This window comes from Lepisosteus oculatus, chromosome 3 (genome assembly GCF_040954835.1).
Source record: "Lepisosteus oculatus isolate fLepOcu1 chromosome 3, fLepOcu1.hap2, whole genome shotgun sequence".
In the NCBI taxonomy this organism is placed as follows: domain Eukaryota; kingdom Metazoa; phylum Chordata; class Actinopteri; order Semionotiformes; family Lepisosteidae; genus Lepisosteus; species Lepisosteus oculatus.
Genome location: NC_090698.1, coordinates 17,022,185 through 17,044,776, shown reverse-complemented (window position 1 = coordinate 17,044,776; position 22,592 = coordinate 17,022,185). Strand labels below are relative to the sequence as shown.

At 35.6% G+C, this 22,592-nt stretch overlaps 1 protein-coding gene across 1 annotated transcript in view; it reads left to right on the top strand.

Moving 5' to 3' along the window:
- cntfr (ciliary neurotrophic factor receptor) overlaps positions 1 to 1,919 on the top strand; it is a 199,191-nt gene extending 197,272 nt beyond the window's left edge. Inside the window, exon 9 of the mRNA XM_015340196.2 lies at positions 866 to 1,919. Within this exon, the coding sequence (XP_015195682.2) occupies position 866 (1 nt within the window). The 3' untranslated portion in view covers positions 867 to 1,919. The remainder of the gene's footprint in view (positions 1 to 865) is intronic.
- The last annotated feature ends 20,673 nt before the right edge of the window (positions 1,920 to 22,592 follow it).

The following is a 22,592-nucleotide window of genomic DNA, read 5'->3' as shown; positions in this document are numbered from 1 at the left end:
GCTTTTTTGATTGTGGAGATTCAGTGTAGGAAATATGTAATTTAACCTGTTGGTGTTTCCTAGATCTCATCCAGGGTTTGATTAATGAAATGGTGTCCTAAATAGTTAAAGACCCAGAGACTTTGGTGCAGTCTTATTATGCGTGGTATTTACACTGCCATATCTGAACCATCATGATCTTATCTTCAAGCATTGTTTTAGGCTACAGTGCCTATCAAACTACCCTGACACACCTGTTAATGTGTCTGTTTACTGTACACAGAAATAATCACATGCTAATTTTTGCATTAATAATGCAATAATGCATGATAATATTGCAATCAGTGATGTAATTATGCACTGGTTTAAGCTGTTTACACTGTTTTTGCCAGTCTCTGTGGCATGCCCATTATTGCTGCTATCATTTCATGGCACCACCTAACACATTGCTAGTATTTCATTAAGCGTTTCTTATTGATGGATATTATGGATTAACCAGCGATAAAAGGAAAATACTGGCATCCAGGGCACAATTCAGATTTATTATTGTTATTATTAAGTTTTGCAACAGGAACAAACTTGTCAACATTTCTGTCCCTAAGGAAAATTTGTCAGGTTCACAATGATGGCATCAAAACACTGGCCCACATCTTTCATATTGCTCTAGATACAGTACACACAGAACTTTTACACTTGTAAAATACTGCACTTCTAATTCTATTTCAACATGGATGGGATTTTACTTTGCAATGAACAGAATTTCCTATGTAAAACCTATATCTTGTTATTAATATCAAAACATCATAATTGTATATAATATTATAACATGCAATTCAGTTATATATATATAGTGAGTGAGTGACATGTCCTTTTTTCTGTTTTACAGATATCTGTGTTGCATTCCTGTGGAACAAATTGAGAAAAGTCTTCTATTTCTATTTTGCACATGTTTAAATGGATATCGTGCATTGATTCTTTAATTAAGTTTCTCACAAAGAATGTAAAAAGTGTAAAAAATGAAGAAAACTTTCTAAACAAAAACTACACAGAGACAGGACTGAACCTAAGGGAAGCAAAAGAATTATGGAGCCAGGTTATTAAAAATACATTGTACACTAAACATCAGCACAAGGAAGAAGTTTTTCTTTTTTGGCCACACGTTTTGGAAAAACACCTGAATACAAGTAGCTTGGTACTGTACGTACACTTCACAGCTACATACAGCTAACTCATCATGCCAAAGACTTACCCCGGAAACCGTTTACCCATAATCCTCAGCTTTCCACAACCCTGTGCCTGTGTAGTGAGGACAAATCCCAAACTAACACAACTTGGAGACAGCTGTCAGTGTTGCAGTATCTATGGAAACAGGACTAACATTTTTTAAATGATATTTTCCTTTATTTTTTTTTCAGATATGAGCCCAGTTATCATAACGGAGTTCTTATACTAATGGTGTTTAAAACAATTAGGTTTTATGTGCCTGATGTGGACTGCATTTTTTTTTTACTAAGAAGCAATATATTTTAGTCCATTCATTACAAAATTGTAAGGTGCTTCAACATAGCTTATTTTGCTTTGAATCCTGATAGAAGCTAGTCTTTTTTTCCATTGCCTTTACAAAAGCATCTTACATTATGTTTTAATTGCAGATTCCATAATTTAATATTATGTTATTCAAGGAATATTGTTGTGCTCTATGTATTTGTTTATTATTAAATAAAATATACATATAGGATCTTAGTTTTTACAGGCATATATAAGTGCATAATTCCCCTGATCATATTTTGTAAACTATGATACGTATCTTTAACATGAAAAGTTTATTATTTAATAATGTATGTATTAGCTTTAGATTCTTGTAACATGTATCAGAATTTTTTATAGATGTATATAAAAGGAGCAGTTGTCCATTAAATGTGACCATTTCACAATGATCAGTAAGAGCCTTGTTGATTTCTTGTCTGATTTCAGGTTTGGATCAGTATGATCAACCAGAAAAATAACTTTGCAGTTCATGTATTTCACGTATCGATTGTGATGTTTTGTAAAATATTGTGCAGTAATATAGACTCACAGGACTGAAAAAAACTGAAAAACAAGGTGAATTGTGTAGTAAAACCTACCCAGTGATGATTCTGCTGTTACTGTTGTCTGAATCCTCTTTTCACTTTTACATCATCGTAACATAGTTCCTGAAGTTTTTTACATGTATTTTAATTTTGAAAAGGTTGTTTTTTCTATCCAACATGATGTGGTATCTTTACCATCTCAGAAGATGTCAGGATGAAATCTGGAATAATTACTCTTTGTCTAAGGAACAATGTTTTTATGAGTAAATGAAAGGGGATTTAGGCTTTTTTTTTTCAATTGAGAGGCTATAAAGAAAGCAATTAATTCTAAGAAGGCTCTGTGAGAAAATGCAGAAATGATCCTCCTTTTAATTTTGGTTTATACAGTAGAGACATTTTCACACTGAATACAAGTTTTAAAGAAATTACATGACGATACAAAGATATGACAAATGTCATCCTCAACTATTTAAAATGTTAAAGATAATTATCAGGTCATACACTCAATAGGCCCAGGAAGGGGTAGGTCTGGAATTTGAAGTATTACGTCCTGGATTTATTGTGGAATCAATCCTTAATGTCTAAAAACATTATTAATGTGATTATACATAAAAAATACATGAACAGACCATCAAAAGCCCTGGTTTATTATAGCTGGAAGTGCATCAACAATATAAAAGAGCAACAAATCTCAATCTTGGTGGTTACATACAATTGAACATCACCTCCAGGGTGATAAGGACTTTGGGACTTACCCTGTACATATCAAGCTCATTCCTTTCGATAAACCAGGGGCCAGCAAATCTGGTTCTGGAGAAGCCAATACAGAATTGTTTCGTCACATATTAAACCAATTTTTAACCATGACCTGGAAAAATGTAACCATCATCACTTAAGCAGGTGGTGTGTTTAGTAAAGTAAATTACAGACAATTTTAAAAGAAACAACAGAAAGCTATCCAGACCTAAAGGACCAGATAATTCACGTAATTGGACAAATTACTTGCTTGATCAATAACTTTAACAAGTGTTGCTTATTCTTAAATAACAGATGATATAGGGTGACCTGCACAACTAACTGGATTGGTGTTCTCCAGGACTTCTGTGTTAAAAGAAAAGCAGTGTTTGAGCAGGGTGATTAAATACTGGGATTTTAGCACCCAAGTTTCTGTTTGCCTGCCAGAGACAAAAGTTAACAAAACAGAAAACTTACATTTTCATAATTCATTTTGAACACAAATTTATTTTACATTGAACTGTATGGTACCCCTTTAAAAGTATTTGGACTGTTATTTACACTTTATGCTTTACAGTCAAAAGATATGGATTTATGAATGATAAGTAGAATTGTATATACAGTTTATTTTTGGTTTGCCAAATTATTTTCCCATCAGTGCTAAACAATTATATTTAAAAAATAAATGTATTTTGATTGAAAACAAAATAAAAATATGGTTATCATGTGGAGATATTGTTGCAGAACACATTTCTAAATCCTATACACTGTTAAGTTAAAAAGTAAAATCACAAAATCCCTAGCAGTTTCTTTACTTTTTTCAGAAATTATCATATTTCCATGTGTTTATAGAATATATTTAAAAGTAAAATGTTGGCGTTTCATGTCAGCTTTGTTTAGCCTTCAATTGGATGAATGGAAGTATGAATGTACTGTACTGTATACTGTATATAGTATGTACATACACTTTAGCCTAAAGTCTCTATGCATTTAGTCTTTACACCACTTAACATTCCAAAAATGTTGTTGTAAGATAGGAATACATGAAGGCAGCTGGGTCGTTTCACATAGAAGATTTGACAAAGAAAACAGAGGCCAACAATGCTTCCCAATATTCATTGGGAGTTTTGGGAATGTTCATATCTAGCACAGAAGCCAGAATTCACAAGTGTTTGTTTCTTGTGACTTACTGAGTTTCTTCAAATTAAAAAGTAACACCCAAGAAACATCCCTTGTCTATGTATACTAAAACATGGTGACATCTACAGGTTATATAGCCTGGGTTGCTGCTACAGTAGTACCTACTGTATGTCTCCTACCAAGAATCCAGTTCCTTTATAATATTTAAACCTCATTTGCTTCCTAATTATGGATAGATTACTGCTTGTGTGGTGCAAACCAGCATTAGAATGCTTAACAGGCCTCTGAGGAATGTTAATACTTTTTAAAAACTCATATGCCTGCTTACATATGGTAGGACTCATTAATCCACTCACATTCCCCACGTCCCACCCCCAACCCCCTCGCAACACTACCTTCAATGGGCTATGGGCCCTTTGTTAATTGAGAAGGTAATTAAAGTTGGAGGAAGCAAAGCGAGAAGGGAGCAGAGCTCAGTGAAAAGTGTACAGGTTCCATGCAATTGATTTTATTGCTTAGTTATGCATGCCTCATGCCAAGCCCAATAAAGTAGCCGCAAGGGGTCTTTAGAGATTATAGTGCATGTTAAAAGGGGCCAGAACTAGCTTAACAAGATTCAGGCACAATGTCTTGTCATCTTCCAAAGGTCACAGTTTAATCAACATTCTTGCCATCATCCTAGCTTCATTAATAATTTACTCCCATGTTCTTTAAATCCTTAACACTGAGCATTAATAACAAATCTTTAGAGGAAGAACAACAAAAAGTCCATAACCTACAGTTCTGGTTACTTGATGTTTTAGTCTTACCAAGACACTAACATATTGCAGAGAATAGTGTATGCATTTGCCTATACATGAAGGAGTACACAGTCATTTAAAATATTCTATAAAATGAAAAATTGAGAGAATATCAAACTTTTGAAAAGCAGCTGTTAATTATTGTATTGTTGTGTGAGGGGCTAAGAAAATACTATATATACAGTGGCATTATAAAATGCGTTAAATAGATGAAAATAACATCTGAATTTACTTCAGTATTTACTCCATATTTTTACTACCACCTCTTCTAAATTACTTTAACATTCTCTTTATTTCTAATAATATAAAATGACTAAGTTCAAAATTGGTCCCATTAAGAATGAATTTTCATCTACAGAAAGCAACTTCTTTATTCTAACAGACGAAGCAGATATAAAATACGATAATCTGACATAACATACAGTATACAGTAACTGTATCATTAAAACTAATACAAATGTATGAAGAACTATAGCTTTCTTATATGTATTGTTATAGGTATATATTAGTCTTATATTAATACCTTTGGAGAATTCTGGTGAATGGGAACTACAAACAAATGAAATATTTTTTTTATATATTATTCAATAATTTGACCTTGTTTATTCCAGGAATCTTCTGGATTAATCCTTTTCTTTTCCATATTCACTTTTTATATTATGCAAAATGATGTGTTAATTGACAAACTGCCAAGCACAAGCTGCTAAGCAATTAAACATGCCAATTTAATAACTGAGGCTTAAATATACAGTATTGGATTCATGATTCACTGTTTGCAGTGTTCTCAGGGGTCATTTCCCACTTCTGCTTGTGATTTCAGTTCAAGTGAAGACATTTTCTTTCATAACTTTGAAAAGGGAACTTTGTTCTTTCTTGACCCATCAATCATTGCCTCTTCTGTGTTCTTTTGACACATACAGTATAATGGGGGAAAAAAAGTTCTAAACCTGGTATTAAAAGAAGCACAAGAGACCATTATAGTCTATTCTCAGTATTTTCAATCCAGTCATAAGACTTTGCTTTTTTCTTACTTCAAATGCAAACATTTATTCTGCATGTCAGCCACCCAAATAACAAAAGTCAGGCATCATTATATTCTAAAGTTTTTACACTGGGGATTACTGAATTTAAGGAAATGTATGAATCACTATTCTGACACAACCTTGGGTCATAGAGAGGTGTAAAATATGAATGCTCTCCTTCTTAGACCACAGTTTGCACCCAAGAGTACAGAAATGCCTAGTGTAGATACGGGATAAATCCATGACTCTGATTTCACAAGCCTTGACAGAATTTCTTACCTGCCACCAGTATGGGGTACAGTACATTGTTTCAAACCAGCAAATTAATGAGACTTGTAGAGTTATCGATAAACTACATCTGTCTATCTGTAACGCCTTGCTTCTTCCATTGGTGTTGTGGGGTTTACACTACAATAAATCCAGCCTGACTCGTGGCTTTTTCACTTTATCTACAGTATGTCTGCAGATGTAATGTAGTGTTGGTTATGGTTAAATGATAAATTACAAGTTGAAGCACATAAAAAGAATGTATAATCAGTAACAGTATTTTTAAAACAATTACAAGGTGAAAATCTTAATAAACAATAGCAATATTTAACCATCAAAAACATTACATGATACATATTCTAATTTTACTTAAGGTGGAGGGATGTGTTATTTGGCTGTTAACCACGTGATCATCTCTTAGTTTGCATGCTGATGTGAAAACATTGGAAGATATCTACATAAGAACATTCAAACAAGAGGTGATTGACTCGGCTTCTACCTGGCTTGAAGGCTTTAATAGCTCTGATGCACAAATAATTACTAAGACGTTAGGACAGTGAATGGAGATGGCAGAGGGATGCTGAAGTAAATGTTAATTGTTTCTCTAAGTCTCTCAAGAAGAGTCCGATTAGTCAATAGTCAAATTGGCACAGAAGTTAATTGAGGCCATTCTTCCTCCTGAAAAACTTATGATGAAACTTTCAATTAATTTCTGTCTTATCTGTGAATGAAGATTACTGTATCACTCCAGCTTTGCGGGCTCATTAATATACACTTTAGCAAAAGTTTAAAGATTCTTCTTTTGGAGATTTCATTTTCTTCCAACTTGAAGGATAAAAACATTCCTCATTAAGTACTCTTCTTCTTCTGTGATATATAGTTATGTTTCTTCAGTTATAGTGGCTGTGAAATATCCAGATAATTAACTGTCTTCTTAGGTTGAATGCACCTTTCTTGCTAACTATCATGCATTTTGTAAACCGTACATAACAGTTCAGTTTTTAGAGATGCCTGAAGCAAATGTCTTTATATACTGTAAATGCCAAGCACACATTTACATTGTTTGGCTAAGGTTCAAAGACAATGCTAATGATTATAATTTCTAAACTGTTTTCAAGCATAATTGCTATATACTTTCTACAGATGAGTGCTTGTGCTATTGTAATTGTAACTGTCCCTGTTGCTCATTGCTGACGCATGACACATTTACCAGCATAAACTGACGAATTGTACCACTGTCAAAATGCCTACCAAATACAGTACATTACTGGCGCCTTGACATTTTAAATATTATAATTTCTTTGATAATTTGATTTTTACATATATGCATTTAAAGAATTCTCATAATTTTATAAGTTGTGGTTTTCTAGTTTTTGTGTGATCATTTTTGTATTACATTATGTGTTATTTTTTAATAACTTGTATCCAAAAATATGTTTTGCTCTTTCAGTTCTTTCTAAAAGAGTCTTATATTAAGATGTACTGTATTACTCAATGCAAAGCTGTGATTGGAATCTGTTGTTACATTTGCACTATTGATGATCTCTGCACTGATATTCTGTTGTTTGAATGCAGTGTTTGAATATACCCTAATGTATGAATATGTTGATCGTTGCAGCTTTTTCAACATCCTATAACCTTGTACAGTATATGGCTTTCTGAATTCCCATCTACTTTCCAACTGCTTCATCCCATTTGGGGTCGCAGGGGAGTCAGAGCCTATCCCGGAGAGCAATGAGTGCAAAGTGGAATACAACCTGGACAGGATGCAGGTTTTTTTAGAGCGCTCTATTTTATCATCTGAAATGCAGTCTGGTTTCAAATCTCAGCACATTTGTTTCACATCAATATTGACATTTTTGAATAATATAATAATGGCTTTTGGGAGAAATCATGTTTGTGCATGTGTCTTTATATATTTAACTTAAGCATTTCACTTATTTAAATGTGGTGTGCAACTTTATATTGGTCTTACATAATAGTCATATTTTTGCTTGGTTTGACAATTAACAAAAAAAACACAAATAGTTTGTAACATCTGATGGATTCATTTTAACTTTTATTAAGTTAGTAAGGAAGTTCCACAAGATATTGTGTTGGGACTTAAATTATGTCAACACCATACTTAATTAAGCAAACATTTCAGGCCAGGCCAGGGTTGGAGTTACAAGAGCCATCCAAATCTTGAAGCCATTTCTCCTTCTGCTTCCACTTGAAATGGCAAAATTGAGAGAGTTTACCCAATGGAAGGGATTTTCTTAACACTTGTAATACGACTCCATTTTGAAATATACATCCTGAAATATGTAATATAATTGAAGCAGCCATAACTATCCTAAACAATAATTTGAAGATGGGCAGAAAGTATCACTATTCCTAAAGTTCACTTGGGCCCTAAAATACAAACATTTAGATAAAATGTATCACTGTAATCATCCCTCCTCTAGAGGGTGCTCCTACCTTTTTCATTGTGTTTCCAGCTTTATTTCTCCCAGTTGTACTTATTCCCTTTTCCCTATTTAAGCCTAGCGTCTTCGTAGTTCTGTGTGCCTATCCACAGGGCTCAGGAGCTCTCCGAGGGCAAGGCGTTTTCCCCAGACATCCTGACCTACTGAGTCCGGGGCTCGGAGCCCCTTGTCCCATTATGCTTTTAACTATACGTATTCCTAGTTCCCTAATCCCTGTGTTAGTCTCAGATGGATCTCCTGGCACCTGGACCTTGGACTGCACCCTGATTTCACCAGATCACCGCCGTCATAACCCCCCCTGTGTTTCTACCCGACCTGATCCTGTTGTTTCTTCCCTGATGTCCTATTCGAACTTGAACTTTATTGCCATATGTAACCGGTACTGGTACAATGGAATTCTTACTTACAGAAAGTCTCTCGATTGTAAAACAAGTGTAAAAAACAAGACAAAGTGCAAACAGTGCATCAAGACAATGTACAAACAAACAATAGACAATGTGCAAGTAAACATGTAGACAGTATGAATGTAAACAATACAGATGTGTAAACAATGACTGGAGATGTGCAATAGATAGGAAATCATAAAGAGGTAGATGGTGATGGTGTAGGTGTGGTCCGAGGGGGTGGCTAAATGTGTTCACCAGTCTCACTGCTTGTGGATAGAAGCTATTGAAGAATCTAGTGGTAAGTGTCCGTATGCTCTTATATCTCTTGCCTGAGGGCAGTGGGGTGAAGAGCTCATGCCCGGGGTGGTGACTGTCCTCTGTGATGGCCAGAATTCTACCACGGCAGCGGTCCTCATAGAGCTGTTTAATCTCGGTGAGACCGCAGCCAATGATCTTCTAGGCCATATTGACCATTCTCTGCAGTGCCTTTCTTTCTCGCGAAGAGGTGTTGCCATACCACACGGTGATCCCGTTGGTGAGGACGCTCTCGATGGTGCAGCGGTAGAAGTTCACCAACACATGTATTGGCATCCCCCATCGCTTGAGGCACCTCAAGAAATAAAGGCGCTGCTGAGCCTTCTTCATGATAGAGTCAGTGTTCACAGTCCAGGTTAGATCTTTAGAGATGTGAATTCCCAAAAACCTAAAGCTTCCGTTCCATCAATACTGAGTGGGCTGTGAGTGTATGGCCTGTGTTTCCGAAAGTCCACTATTAGCTCTTTCGTTTTCTTTATATTCAAGTCCAGGTTATTGCTATGACACCACCTAAGCAGCTGTACAACTTCATCCCTGTAAGTGGACTCGTCATCATCGCTGATCAGTCATTCCAGTCACTTCCTGATTATACCGTCTCGTATAGGGTCTTTAACAATGCATTCACGAGACTCTGAAATGCTCCCATGAAAAATGTTTAACTACACATTTCACGGGACTCCTGGCTCCTGTGACAAAATGTCTAACTACTGTGGGATTGCTAACCCTAACCTTAGCTCGGGCTTAAATTGAGCAATCTGTCTCTGAAGCCTTCCATTCATCAGATTTGAAAATGTTCCTCAATGCAAAATATGTGAACCTAAAAATATCAAATCCATTCATAAACACGTTTTTTACATTTATCTTCTTCAATAATGTACTGTATCTTCTATAGCCGGGTTTTCTCCCAGCTGAAAAATGCTGTTAGAACTGTTGTTACATAAGCAAACTTTTCAGGCCAGATCAGGGTTAGGATTACAAGAACCATCCAATTTTTAAGCAATTTTTACTTCTGCTTCCACATGAAATGACAAAATTGAGAGAGTTTACCCAATGGAAATAATTTGTTTATAACTTGAAATATTACTCAGTTTTAAAAAAACACATCCTGAAATGTGCAATTAAGGAGGCCAAAAATATGCAAAACAAAAATGTGAAGATGGGTGAAAAGTATCACTCTTTCTGAACTTCACTTGGGCCCCAATACATCCATGAGCTTAAAAATGTATACCTACTGTAGAATTGCTAAACCTAAGCCTAGTTGTGGTTTAAACTGAGAAATTCTGCAATATGTTTAAAATATCCAGCCATTTATTGTAACCTCCAGGCTGAAATGGTGTGTAAAATGAGCATGTTTAATACCGTCTAGAGATGAGGATGACAATGACCGCTGAAGTTTGGCTAAACTGATGTTTATATATGCTTTCAAATGCAAAGAAAAATAGATTTTAGCACATAGAAAGTGTGTTTTCAAACTTTTGAGTTTAGACTGTTTTTGATTTAGCAAAAACTGTAAAATTAGGCTAAATTTCGCTGTCAAGGAAACAACAACATAACAGCTGTGCTACATTTCTAATGCATCCTGAAGCACAGCAAATGCACCACAAACTGTATACAGTAGGTGTTGTTCAAACCCTAACCCTAGCTCGGGCACTTCTGGAACATGCACCTAAAATCATACCTGTATAAGCTGTGTTCAAAAAGTTACCCAAATGACTCGAACTTATACTGAAACATGTAAACTCACAATTTTAAGTATCTTAAATGTATCTGCAGTGAATCCATTTATACTTTCCAGCATTTCTTTTTTTTTAATTTGCTGCTGAAATGGTGTAGAAAATGAGCATGTTTCGCGCTGTCTAGATGCTAGGATAAGAATGAACACTGAAGTTTGGCTAAATTGAGGTTTTCAATTGTTTCGAATGTAACACACCAGAGATTTTAACACATAGAAAGTGTGTTTTCATAACTTTTGATTTTTGACCATTGTTGACAGGCACGCGGTTTAGCAGAAACTGTAAAATTAGGCCAAACTTCGCTGTTGAGGAAGGAACCAAACAACAGCTTTCCTTCATTAAAAAAAATCCTTCATTTATAAATGTTCCTTCAACCGAAAAATATAACTCTAAAACAATCAAAACCACTGAAAAAAGCTCTTGGAAATTCATCTTCTTCAATGATGCATCTTTTTTATGCAAATCTTCAATCAGCTAAAAAATGCAACAGTATATGAAAAACAGTATATTGAAATTTGTTTTCATTACTGGGCACTGTAGGCTTTGGGTAAGAAGAACCATTACATATTGACTTCAGTTATACATCTAGTTGCATGTGAAATGAAAAAATGAAGATAGTTTACCACTTGTAAAAGGTTTTCTTACATATTTTCATATGACTCAGCTTTCGAATACAAATACTGAACGGTGCAACATTCAAATGAAGCAGTCAAAACTCTCTGAAAAAAAAGTTGAAGACAGGAGTCTTATCACTTGTCCTAACATCAACCTGGGACCCAGAATCCAGCACCGAGTCTAAGAAATGTCTAAGTAGAGTGGGAAAGCTAACCCTAACCCAGCTGGGAATTCAACAGAGCATTCATAGGCTTTGGGTAAAAAGAACCATTACATGTAGACTCCAGTTATACATCTAGTTGCACGTTAAATGAAGAAATTAAGAGAGTTTACCCCTTAGAACAGGTTTTCTTACAACATTTCTTATGACTTGGTTTTGGAATACAAATACTGAACGGTGCAACATACAATATTCAGTATCTGCAGTGAATCTGTTTAGAATTTCCCGTATTTCTTTTTTTATGTAATCTGCTGCTGAAATGGCGTAGAAAATGAGCATATTTAGTGTAGTCTAGATACTAAGATAACAATGACCACTGAAGTTTGGCACATAGGAAGTGTTTTTTCAATCTTTTGATTTTTGACTATTGTTGACAGATGCACAGTTTAGCAAAACCTGCAAAATTTGGGCCAAAATTTCGCTGTCGAGGAAACAACAAAACAACACCTTTCCTGTTTTTCAAATGTATCCAAAAGCAAGGCAAGTGCACTGCAAACTGTCTAGGTGTTATTCAAAACCTATCCCGGACCCTAGTTCAGGCACTTCAAGAACATACACCTAAAATCATAATTGAAAAGGCTGTATTCAAGAAGTTACCCAAATGAATCCAAATTAGTCTGAAACATGAAAACTCACTGTTTTAAGTATTTTAAACATATCTGCAGTGAACCTGTTTATTTCTAGCATTTCTCTTTTTTTTGCAACCTGCTACTGAAATGGCTTTGAAAATCATAGTGTCGTGCTATCTACATACTAGGATAACAATGACCACTAAAGTCTGGCTAAACATAGGTTTTCATTTGTTTTTAAATGCAAAAAACAAGATATTTTAGCACATAGAAAGTGTGTTTTCAAACGTTTGATTTTGGACATTTTTGACAGGCGGCTTAGCAAAAACGGTAAAATTGGGTCAAATTTCACTTTCAAGGAAAGAACAAAAAGGCGGCTTTCTTGCATTTCAATTGCATCCAATAGCACAGCATGTGCACCAGAAGCTGTCTAAGTTTTGTTCAAACCCTAACCCTAACCCTAGCTCATGCATTTCTAGAACATACACTTAAAATTTTACCTGAAAAAACTGTGTTCAAAAAGTTACCCAAATGACTCCAAATTAGTCTGAAACATAAACTCACAGTTTTGAGTATTTCAAACGTATCTACAGTGAATCTTTTTATAATTTCCAGCATTTCTTTTTTTATGTAACCTGCTGCTGAAATGGCGAAGAAAATGAGCATGTTTCGTGCCATCTAGATGCTAGGATAACTTCTGTTTGGCTAAAATCAGGTTTCCATTTGTTTTTAAATGCAACAAAAAAGATATTTTAGCACATAGAAAATGTGTTTTCAAACTTTTGATTTTTGGCCATTTTTGACAGGCGTGCGGCTTAGTAAAAACTGCAAAATTGGGCCCAGTTTCGTTCTCAACCAACCAGCCAAACAACAGCTTTGCTGAATTTCAAATGTATCCTATAACACAGCGAGTGCACCACAAACTGTCTAGGAGTTGTTCAAACCCTAATCCTAGCTTGGGCACTTCTAGAACATAAACCAAAGACCTTACTTTAACTAGCTGTGTTCAAAATGTTACCCAAATGATTCCAAATTATTCAGACACATTTAAATTAACAGATGTAAGTATTTTTTAATCGAGTCATTCTGCAATTTGTCTCATTAGCATTCCATTCATCAGATTTGAAAATGTTCCTTATTCCAACTATTAACCTAAATGCATCCAATCCATTCATAAATACTTTTGTATACTCATCTTTTTCAATAACTTATCTTTTATAGGTAGGTTCTCTCAGCTGAAAAATGCTGTTAACACCGTACGTACAGTACATAAGCAAAGATTTCACGCTAGCCCAGGTTTAGGTTTACCAGAACCATCTGATTTTTGAGGCCGCTTCTACTTCTGCTTCCGCTGGAAATGACAAAATTGAGTGTGTTTCCCAGTGAAAGGGGTTTTCTTCACACGTAATACAACTCCTTTTGTAACACACATGCTGAAATGTGCAATATAATAGAAGTGGCTAAAACAAAAATGTGAGGATTGGCAAAAATCTTCCTAAAGTTTACTTGGGCCCCGAGATACAACCATGAGGTTAAAAAATGTCTAACTACCCTGTCCCTAGCTGGGGCTTAAATTGAGCAATTCTGCAATCTGTGTGTGACAGAATGCCTTTTTTTTCCAAATAAATATTAAATATTCCAATACCTTTCCTGTCACCTTCTCATATGTTTGAGAGTGTGTAGAGTGTGTGATATGTATGATGTGTGAATGATACACACTGTACTAATACTAATTTTTATATAACTTCAGTGGCCACAATAACTGACAGAAACATGAAGATGAAGTAGACTAAGTGAAGAATAGTAGAGTAATGATGTTGTCCAATTAATATGGAGCTTTATGTTAGTACACTTTATGCAGTTTTAAATTGTTACTGTATTTCATACTCAGTTAAGTATCGTGTTGCTTGTTGTACCCATCAATGTGATCCCTAAACACTGAATGTTTGGCCTCCTTTAAATACTTGATGTACTTGATGTAATAAATCTAAACTCACTGGTTTAGATTTATTTATAGAATTACAGAACTGTCATTGGTAAAATGTCTTCTTATCTGTGAAATTCTCTGTGGTTCTCTGTGTCAGTTTCTAATTTAAGATCAAGTTCATTTGTCAAGCTGGAACTTGACTAATGATCTTGACAATTACTGCTTTTGGGCATAGTTTTCCTCATTTGCCACAGCAAATTACTGTAATTAATTTACAAAGTGAACTAAAACTATCTAGCTTTGTATCTGGAGGGCTCTTTAATTAAAGAGTTAAATCATTATTCACTGATACTTGCAATAGCTGACTTTGTCACCATAACAATTTGTCACTCTAACTGAGAATTGGTTCTCAATAGATTCACCCAATTGAATACATGTTTAAATAAAACAAATAAAAAAGTATATAAAAGAGTAAAATTCTTAATACGTGATAAACTGAACATCTCTATAACTTACTATAATCTGAGTGCAGTTTTGCAGAATACCAGTATTGTATTCACAAACATTAGTGCAACTGGAATACAATTTAAAACTTGCAGCTGCATTATTTTTAATTTGCAAACATACTGTATTTTGCCTGCTTTTTCTAGATGTCTACTTTTGTTTTCATTACATAGAGCTCTTCAATCTTAAAGAGACACTTGCAGGGCTTTAGATCAACTCCCAGGGTGACAGACAGGGCTAAGGTATCTGCAGGCTAAACAACTGCTTCCTCATGGAGAATGGCAGACTGTAGAGAAGTGTGCTCTCATGTTCCTGTGTATTTGGCGATTTACTTACATGTCCAAACAATAAGACACAGCTGGCCTATCAAAAAACATCTATGAAACTATGGGAGAATAGAATCTCCCACAAAGCTATTTTTAATTGACTACACTTGAGAATAAATAAAGTCACAAGCTGCAAAGTAAATATTTGTGAGGTATAACAGGAAAAAATCTGTTTGGAAATTGAAAGCCCTTGAGTTGTTATTGTTAGAAAACATTTCGTTTCCAGATGTTATGGATCTCTGTGGTTTAAGGTCATTATTTTGGGTGCTGAGCCATGCTTCTTACCAAAACAAACAAAACTCATTAGAATTCAGCTAACTGGGGCAAATAACCCGGCTGAGCTGATAATTTTAGAGGTATAAACAAGAAGTAACATGACTAGAGACTAGTACGCCCCTGGAAGTCAAAGTCTCTAATTTAACTTCCACAATTTCACTTCAGCGAGATTCATTGGCTTTCGAGCTGTTGGAAACCAAAGGCGTAAAACTAGTTCTTCGATGGACTGAAATCCTGTCCAATGTGTAGTCCCACATTGTACCCTATATTTACAGTATGTTGACAGACTACAGGTTGCTGCCTCCTTCACAAGGACTATGTTTTCTGACAACGGGTGGATGGAAGGAAAATAAATGCAGCTGTGCCGCAGAACTGTTCTACTAGCACTGTAATCTGTGTAACATCTGCCTGTCATGGGGGCAAACTCTCTCACAAGGTATTTGTGTGGTTGGTTTTTTCTGTGCTACAGTATATCGATCTACATTTTGACATTTCTTGCTCAATGTTATTTAAAAGTAACACAGTTGAGATTTTTTTTAATCAATACACTATTAAACTGGTGGTATCAGCCACATGCTTGCATAATGAACTGTAACACTGACCTTTTAAGACAGTTAACTACTGTATATGAGCAGTAGATGATTATTTCGAGTCACAATAATCAAAAACCAAAATAAAAATACCAAGAGAATATAGTCCTCTAGACTTTCCAGGTTAGGTCTAGTGAGATAAACTATATGCCTTTAATTATTTATTACAGTGGCATTTAAAGCAGTTACAAATACTGAATTCGAAAATGTATTGGTGCTGTAAATGTCTGTCCCCCTACTGTATATAAGCAACCTAGATTAAAGAACATGCACTAGACTATTAATGTTAGTCTTACATTTAATGTTTCCAAAAATGCAATAATTTAACAGAAAATCATAATACCAAATATACCATTTTAAAAAATTTACACCATGCATTTTGTGGTTGATTTGGCCATGTGGTTCAAGTCATTGTCAGGCTGAACTTTGATTTGACACCAATGAACATGATGTAGGTACTGTTCAGTCAGGATGATGTGTTTAGACACGTTGCAGCATTTAATCTCCTTGATTGACCTGAAAGTTTCTAGTCCATAAGGACATGGCCGTCCAGAACATTAGAGAACAGCCACCACACTCAACAGCAGGTCCAATTAATTCTTCATTGTAATTTTTTTATTTGTGTTCCTGTAATGGATTGCTTCTGTAAACATAGTATACTGTATATATCCCGTAAACAAATCCCAACAGAACCTCCAGTACTTTTAATAATATGTGAATGACCTATAGAACTAAAGGGAATAGACTGCCTTAACCCAAGTACTGACTGCAGTAAGCTGAAGCCTATCAAAAAAGCACAGGGCAAAATACAGAACTAAGAGCACACAAATGCTCTCCACCTGCACAGGCTGACAGCCCTTCTCACGGCCATTGAGCAATGGACAATTTAGAATAGTCAATCAAAGCTATCTAGCATGTCTCTAGGATGTGAAAATCCACACAAACACTGAGAACACCATGCAGATTTCTGTTATTGTTTTATTAGAAATACTGCCAACCACATATCTGTCATTGTGGAGTGCCAAAGTATGCATGGAAGAACACACAACCGAATGTGTGACAAATACAGCCAAAAAAATAACAGTGCCCTTTCAACTGGAATTTTGATTTAAAGACTGGATTTTAATCTGACACTGGAAATCTGAGACTGGATTTAAATCTGGCATGCTGAAATTAGCCAGAACAGGCATAACAGGCAGCATATTGGAGAACAAAACACCACATGCAATATGGTAGCAAGTCAGCCTTCCATCATCTCCATGTACAGTAAATTAAAAGCAAAACTAATGATTTATCCTGAACAGCTGAAGTAAGAAACTGATTAACTTCGAACAGAGCCTTGATTCTCTAGAGCTAGCTGCTGGGCAGAAAGCAATTAAGGAGAAAACTGAATGGAAATTTGTCATACAGAAGCAGCCCTTGTCAGCTGTCATTATGGATAGCATTTTTTGTTTCTTTTAAAGGCTTGCCAAAAATATGGCTAGCCCATGATGATTTTGACAGGAGGATGCAAAGGAAACACAAAACAAATTTCAAAAGTAAACTCACGGAGGTGGTGCCGTTTCTCAAACTCTCACATGACAAGGTGAAATTTAGTTTATGATCACTATTTCTAAAATTCCTGCACATTTAATATATGTGTGCTTTACGGATTTACCAGGCTTAACAATACCCTATATCTAATTCAGCCATACACTTGTGCCAAAATATGTTTGTGGTATTTCTAATATTTTCAAAATAACATCAATTAATGTATTTGAGTCATGCTGTCTGCTGTTCAATAATTAAAATAATATTGTAATGACTACGGGTTTGTTCAGGATAAAGGACAAGAGGAGACGGTGTAGGCACACAAGCACCTGCTTTTATTCTCTTTTACAAAACAAAAACCAACAGCGGGATTTACACACAAATCAGGGGACAGACGGAACACGTACCCAGGTTTAGGGTGGTAATTCTTCAACAGACTCTACACACTTAACTTATGGGATACTAAGCTTCAGAGAACACTTTAGCTAACACAGGTCTATTTACTGTACATGAGCAGGGCCAGTTGCTGGTCATCTTACGGACCCCCTGTCACGATCGCTACTCTTAAGGGCACTCCAGCCCTTCCTTGTTTAGCCCCATTATCTGCACCTGCTTCTTATTTCTGTTCTCCCTTAAAAGCCAGACGCTGATATCATCTGGGGTTCCTAATTGAATTCCGCTTCTTGAGAGCCCGGGGTCCTGCTGCATCTGGCTCCGTTATGGTTTTAACTTCCTGTATCTGATTCCCCGCCCCGCCAGTCCCGGCACGGTTCATGGTTTTATTCCCTGGATGGATCCCCTGGCCTTGGACTCTACCTTCTGTCTTGGATTACCCGTTTGGATTTTCTCATGGATTGTTCACCCCGGATTCACTCTCCCTGGACACCTGCACCCCTTGGACACGCCCCCTGTCTCCATACCCTCTCCTGCATGACTTTTTCCCCAGCGTTTCTTCACAATTCCGAATCGTGTCGTCTGCATAGGGCCCGGAAAGAACTGCTTGTGACACCCCCTGACTCACCCCTGGCTACAACTCCCAGCCTGCGCTGCGATACCCTCAGCGACTGGGTGCTTCTCACGACCAGGCCAGGGCACTAAACTATATAATATTTATGGTATTGGGTAATCAAAGCAATGCTTTAAAACAGTATTTCTAATGGATTTTATAAATGTACAGTACATTCACACAGTTTATATAGGTAAAATATTCAACATTGTATTAAAATAACATGCAATGGAAGCATTTCAAGTAATTTTATTACTTTTTGCTATATTTTCAAAGTATATTGGTGCTGGTGCTGATATAAATGTCAGATGTCTCCTGAATATACAGTGTTTTAATAATTGATTCTCATGATTCATGATAAAAAATGTGTTACGTACTGATATTCATCAGTATACTGTTTCACAGGTTTTACAGGTCTTAACTCACCAGACACTTAACATCAACACGAGTGAGTTCAATTCCATCATTTTAAACTGTCATTAGATGGTCAGGTAGCAATAAACCACACAGTAGTAAAGTTAGTAAAGAGGCACTTCCAGGTTAAAGTTGCCCGTGTAGAGAAATAAATCGTTTAGAACAGTAAATAAATTAGTAGGAAGGTAGATTTGGCAGGGGCGTTTTGTGATTCTAATGAGCTGGCACACCCACACTCACACACTTTGGGGCTTAATTAGCATCATAGAATTCCAAATGTGTTCTGTAGTTGACAGTGGGTATGCAGTGACTGCAGTGCTCCTGTAATTACGGACATTACCAGCTTTGAATCACCTTTTTTCCTCTTTTAGACATTCTTGAAATATTATTACAAGGAAAATAAGAAAATAAAGTCACCTACTGAAGATTAGTTTCTTCACCTTTAGAAGAAAGGAAACAGCATTTAATTTTAGTCTTTAAATTAATTTTGATTTTTCTTTATCTTTAAAAACAGCTCTAATTTTGTACATAACATTTTTATCTTTTTTGGTCTCTTGACAAATTGCATATTAGATTTTAAAAAACAGCAGTACAGTATTTTGTACCATAAAAGGCCCCTTATTCTCAGATTATTTATTTTTTTGCTCAGCCAAACAATTTAGACTCATTTAATGGTTTTAAATACGTAATACCAACCTTTGAAGAGGTTTATGTTATATTTTTTAAAATGTTGCATACATTCATGTACATTTATTGCCATCCTGTTACATTTACATTTAGCTCATTTAATCTACCCAATTATTAGCATAAACTATTTTACCATAAAGACATTTTCATCAATATAGTCTAAGCATGCATTCACAAATTAGTATTCAAGAAGTATTTGAGAATTAACACTGAAGTGCAAAGTGATGCACTGCAGCACAACTTCTCCCTCCCGCATCAAACATTACAGGCAAAGCCAACTGGTTTTTATGTGTCTTTCATCCATACTGCATGGTTTTTTTTTACTTAATTTAATGTTTTACACAAAGAACTTCAGGCAATCTCAATCAACTGTGTATTTTAGAGCCTGAGGCCAGAGCAGTTCACCTGACAATTGACAACTTTAAACATAATGCATAGTCAGTTAGATATGGATACCCATTAAAGGCAAAAGAAGAGATTTTCTTTTAGAAGAGCTGGAAATAGAATGCGATGTACAGTATCAATAATTACTCCCTGCCCTCATAAAAAAGGATCACTCTTTGTACCCCTCTGTGTCTCTTCCCTCATTAGAGGGGGTTGTGGGAGAGTCCTGAGAGCCAGGCATGTTACCTCGATAAAACTTACTGTACTATCCTAACCATGTCTGCTCTCCACCTTTATTATCGTTTGACCAAATTACTGAAATAACAAATTGTACTTTCTCACTCTGTTGTGCTTTGGTTCTCATCGTCTTTGTTCATTGATTGTGACCATGAATGTCAAATTTCTTCAAAATTATTTATTTTCTGTCAAGCAGGATTGCATATCATTGCACAGGCTCTTTAACTCACTTTGAAAGCACCATCTTGGGATGTGAAAAATCCTTTTTAGTTTTAGTGCCTGAGGGGGGGGGGAGCATTACTGTGCTAAAAAAATTGGGCTCACCTCTCCAGCTCCAGTCTCTGTGGAGTTCTATCTGGACTGCTTACATACAGTACATGGAAATGAGAAAAATGGGCTTTTCAATGAAACACACTGATAGAAAAATAGATAAGGTCTCTTGGGTTTCTTTTTCACTTTTTATGGCAGTGAAAATGATAAGGTAGAAGGATAAAAGCTTACATCCTACATTAAACAATATATTCAGAACCATGCATTAAAATTCTTGTCCACCACGAGCTTTTCATTTTTCTCTCTTCGTAGATAGGTAGTCAGGTGGATTCAGTGTTGCCATTGTTTGGTTTGTGGCTGGCTTTTTACAATCTGACAACAGATAAGTATCAGGGATCAGGAACCTTCAATAGAAAGTGTCTCCATGCAATCTAAAAATGAGTTGTGAACTGCCACATGGGAGAGTCCACACATTTTTTCTCCACATTCTCTGACTTTAATACTTGGAGAAAAACCAAGATTGCAGCAGAATCAACTCACTGTATTCCAGTGCTGAGCTCAAAAGTTCAAACTCCGGAGTAAACAAGGGAATAATTTTAAAACTTTGAAAATTACTCACTGCTTATGCACTATTTTTCTGAAAAACAGTTCTCAAGGTTCATCAAAAGTTCATTATTTTTAAAATAATATATTTTTGTTTTGTTTTTTTTTACTTCCATGTTGTTTGTTCCCTGTTCTTATACACATTAGTGACCGTTATTATCTTCATTGTAGAGTATATAGTGTAAAACCCTCTTTTTTGCAGAATGAGAGTGGTCAATGGAGAGAGCCAAAAAAGGGCTTTTGATACTCATTGGTTTCACATTTTTGGTCAAAGCTTGGTGGTTTTCAGAGATGATTAAGACTCCTCCAGAAGGTAGCTATTCCACTTCCTTTACTTTATGGTTCATACTGCATTGTTTGAATGGTGATTTTTAAATCCTGTACATACAGTAATACTGTGGGTATGATTCTCCCTCGTGTGATCTCTTGTGTGTGTTTATATTGTTTTAACATCACATTATTAATGTTTGTTTGTTTTTTAAATAGCTAGAAACCTCAGAGCACTGTATGCAACCATAGTAGAAAACTGGGATAAATTTGTTGTGAAATGTAAGTCTATGTCTTAGATTTCCAAAGAACGCAAACTATTGAAACTACTGAAGCACAACTGAATCTTGAGTATTGATGCCAAGAAGATGTAAGCTGAAAGCTTCAAACTCTTTCATTCTTACAAAATAACCTGGGGCCTGTGATCTCTGACAGAACAACCAAATTCAGCAAAGTCCCATTCCAGAAGAAGGATAAAACTCTTTCTTTGGGAGAAATCCGCACAGATACACAAGAGTGTGAAGTCAGGATACAGTATGTTTGTTAAAAATCCACCCAATTTATCCAATGTTAGATTTAAAGATAATTCATATGTTATAAACACCATTTTAGTGTCAGGAGTATAATTTGTCAATGACCTGTCGTTTATCTTCACAGTTATGTTAAATACCTAATGTGAATGCCTGACAGAACTGGTGATTATTGGCAGACAAATCATGACACCAATTTAAATATATAATAAAACAATTACAATATATGTGCTCTTTAGAAAGTGATTTTATTTCAGAATATGAAAGGAACATAGTGGCTAGGATTCTTATTTAGTCTTTTATTTATGTAAACTGGCAGTATGCATACAGTATGTCAAGAAAGAGACAGCTGGGTTACTAACTATTAAACCCCTAATTGACAATTTCTGGGGGAAAATTTGCTGCAGAAGCTCATTTCAGTGCAACTCCAGCAGGTGTTTTGAGACACATCTATAGTGGAAGCAGCATAAATATTCTCACTTGGTTTCAGATAATGATTGTTATTCTGCCTTCTCCCTTAAGACACTTTAAGGATATAGTCACAGCTATGAAAGTTTAATTCCTAACCTCTGGCTAGAAATGCTCAACAAAAACTGTTTCAATCTACATGCGGATGTATCTATATGTGTCAGGAGTGGGTGGAATAACTCCAGCAAAGCTTCTGGAGAAAAACGAAGAATCATTCAGTGACATTAGCATTTCCACAATAAGAGCATATTG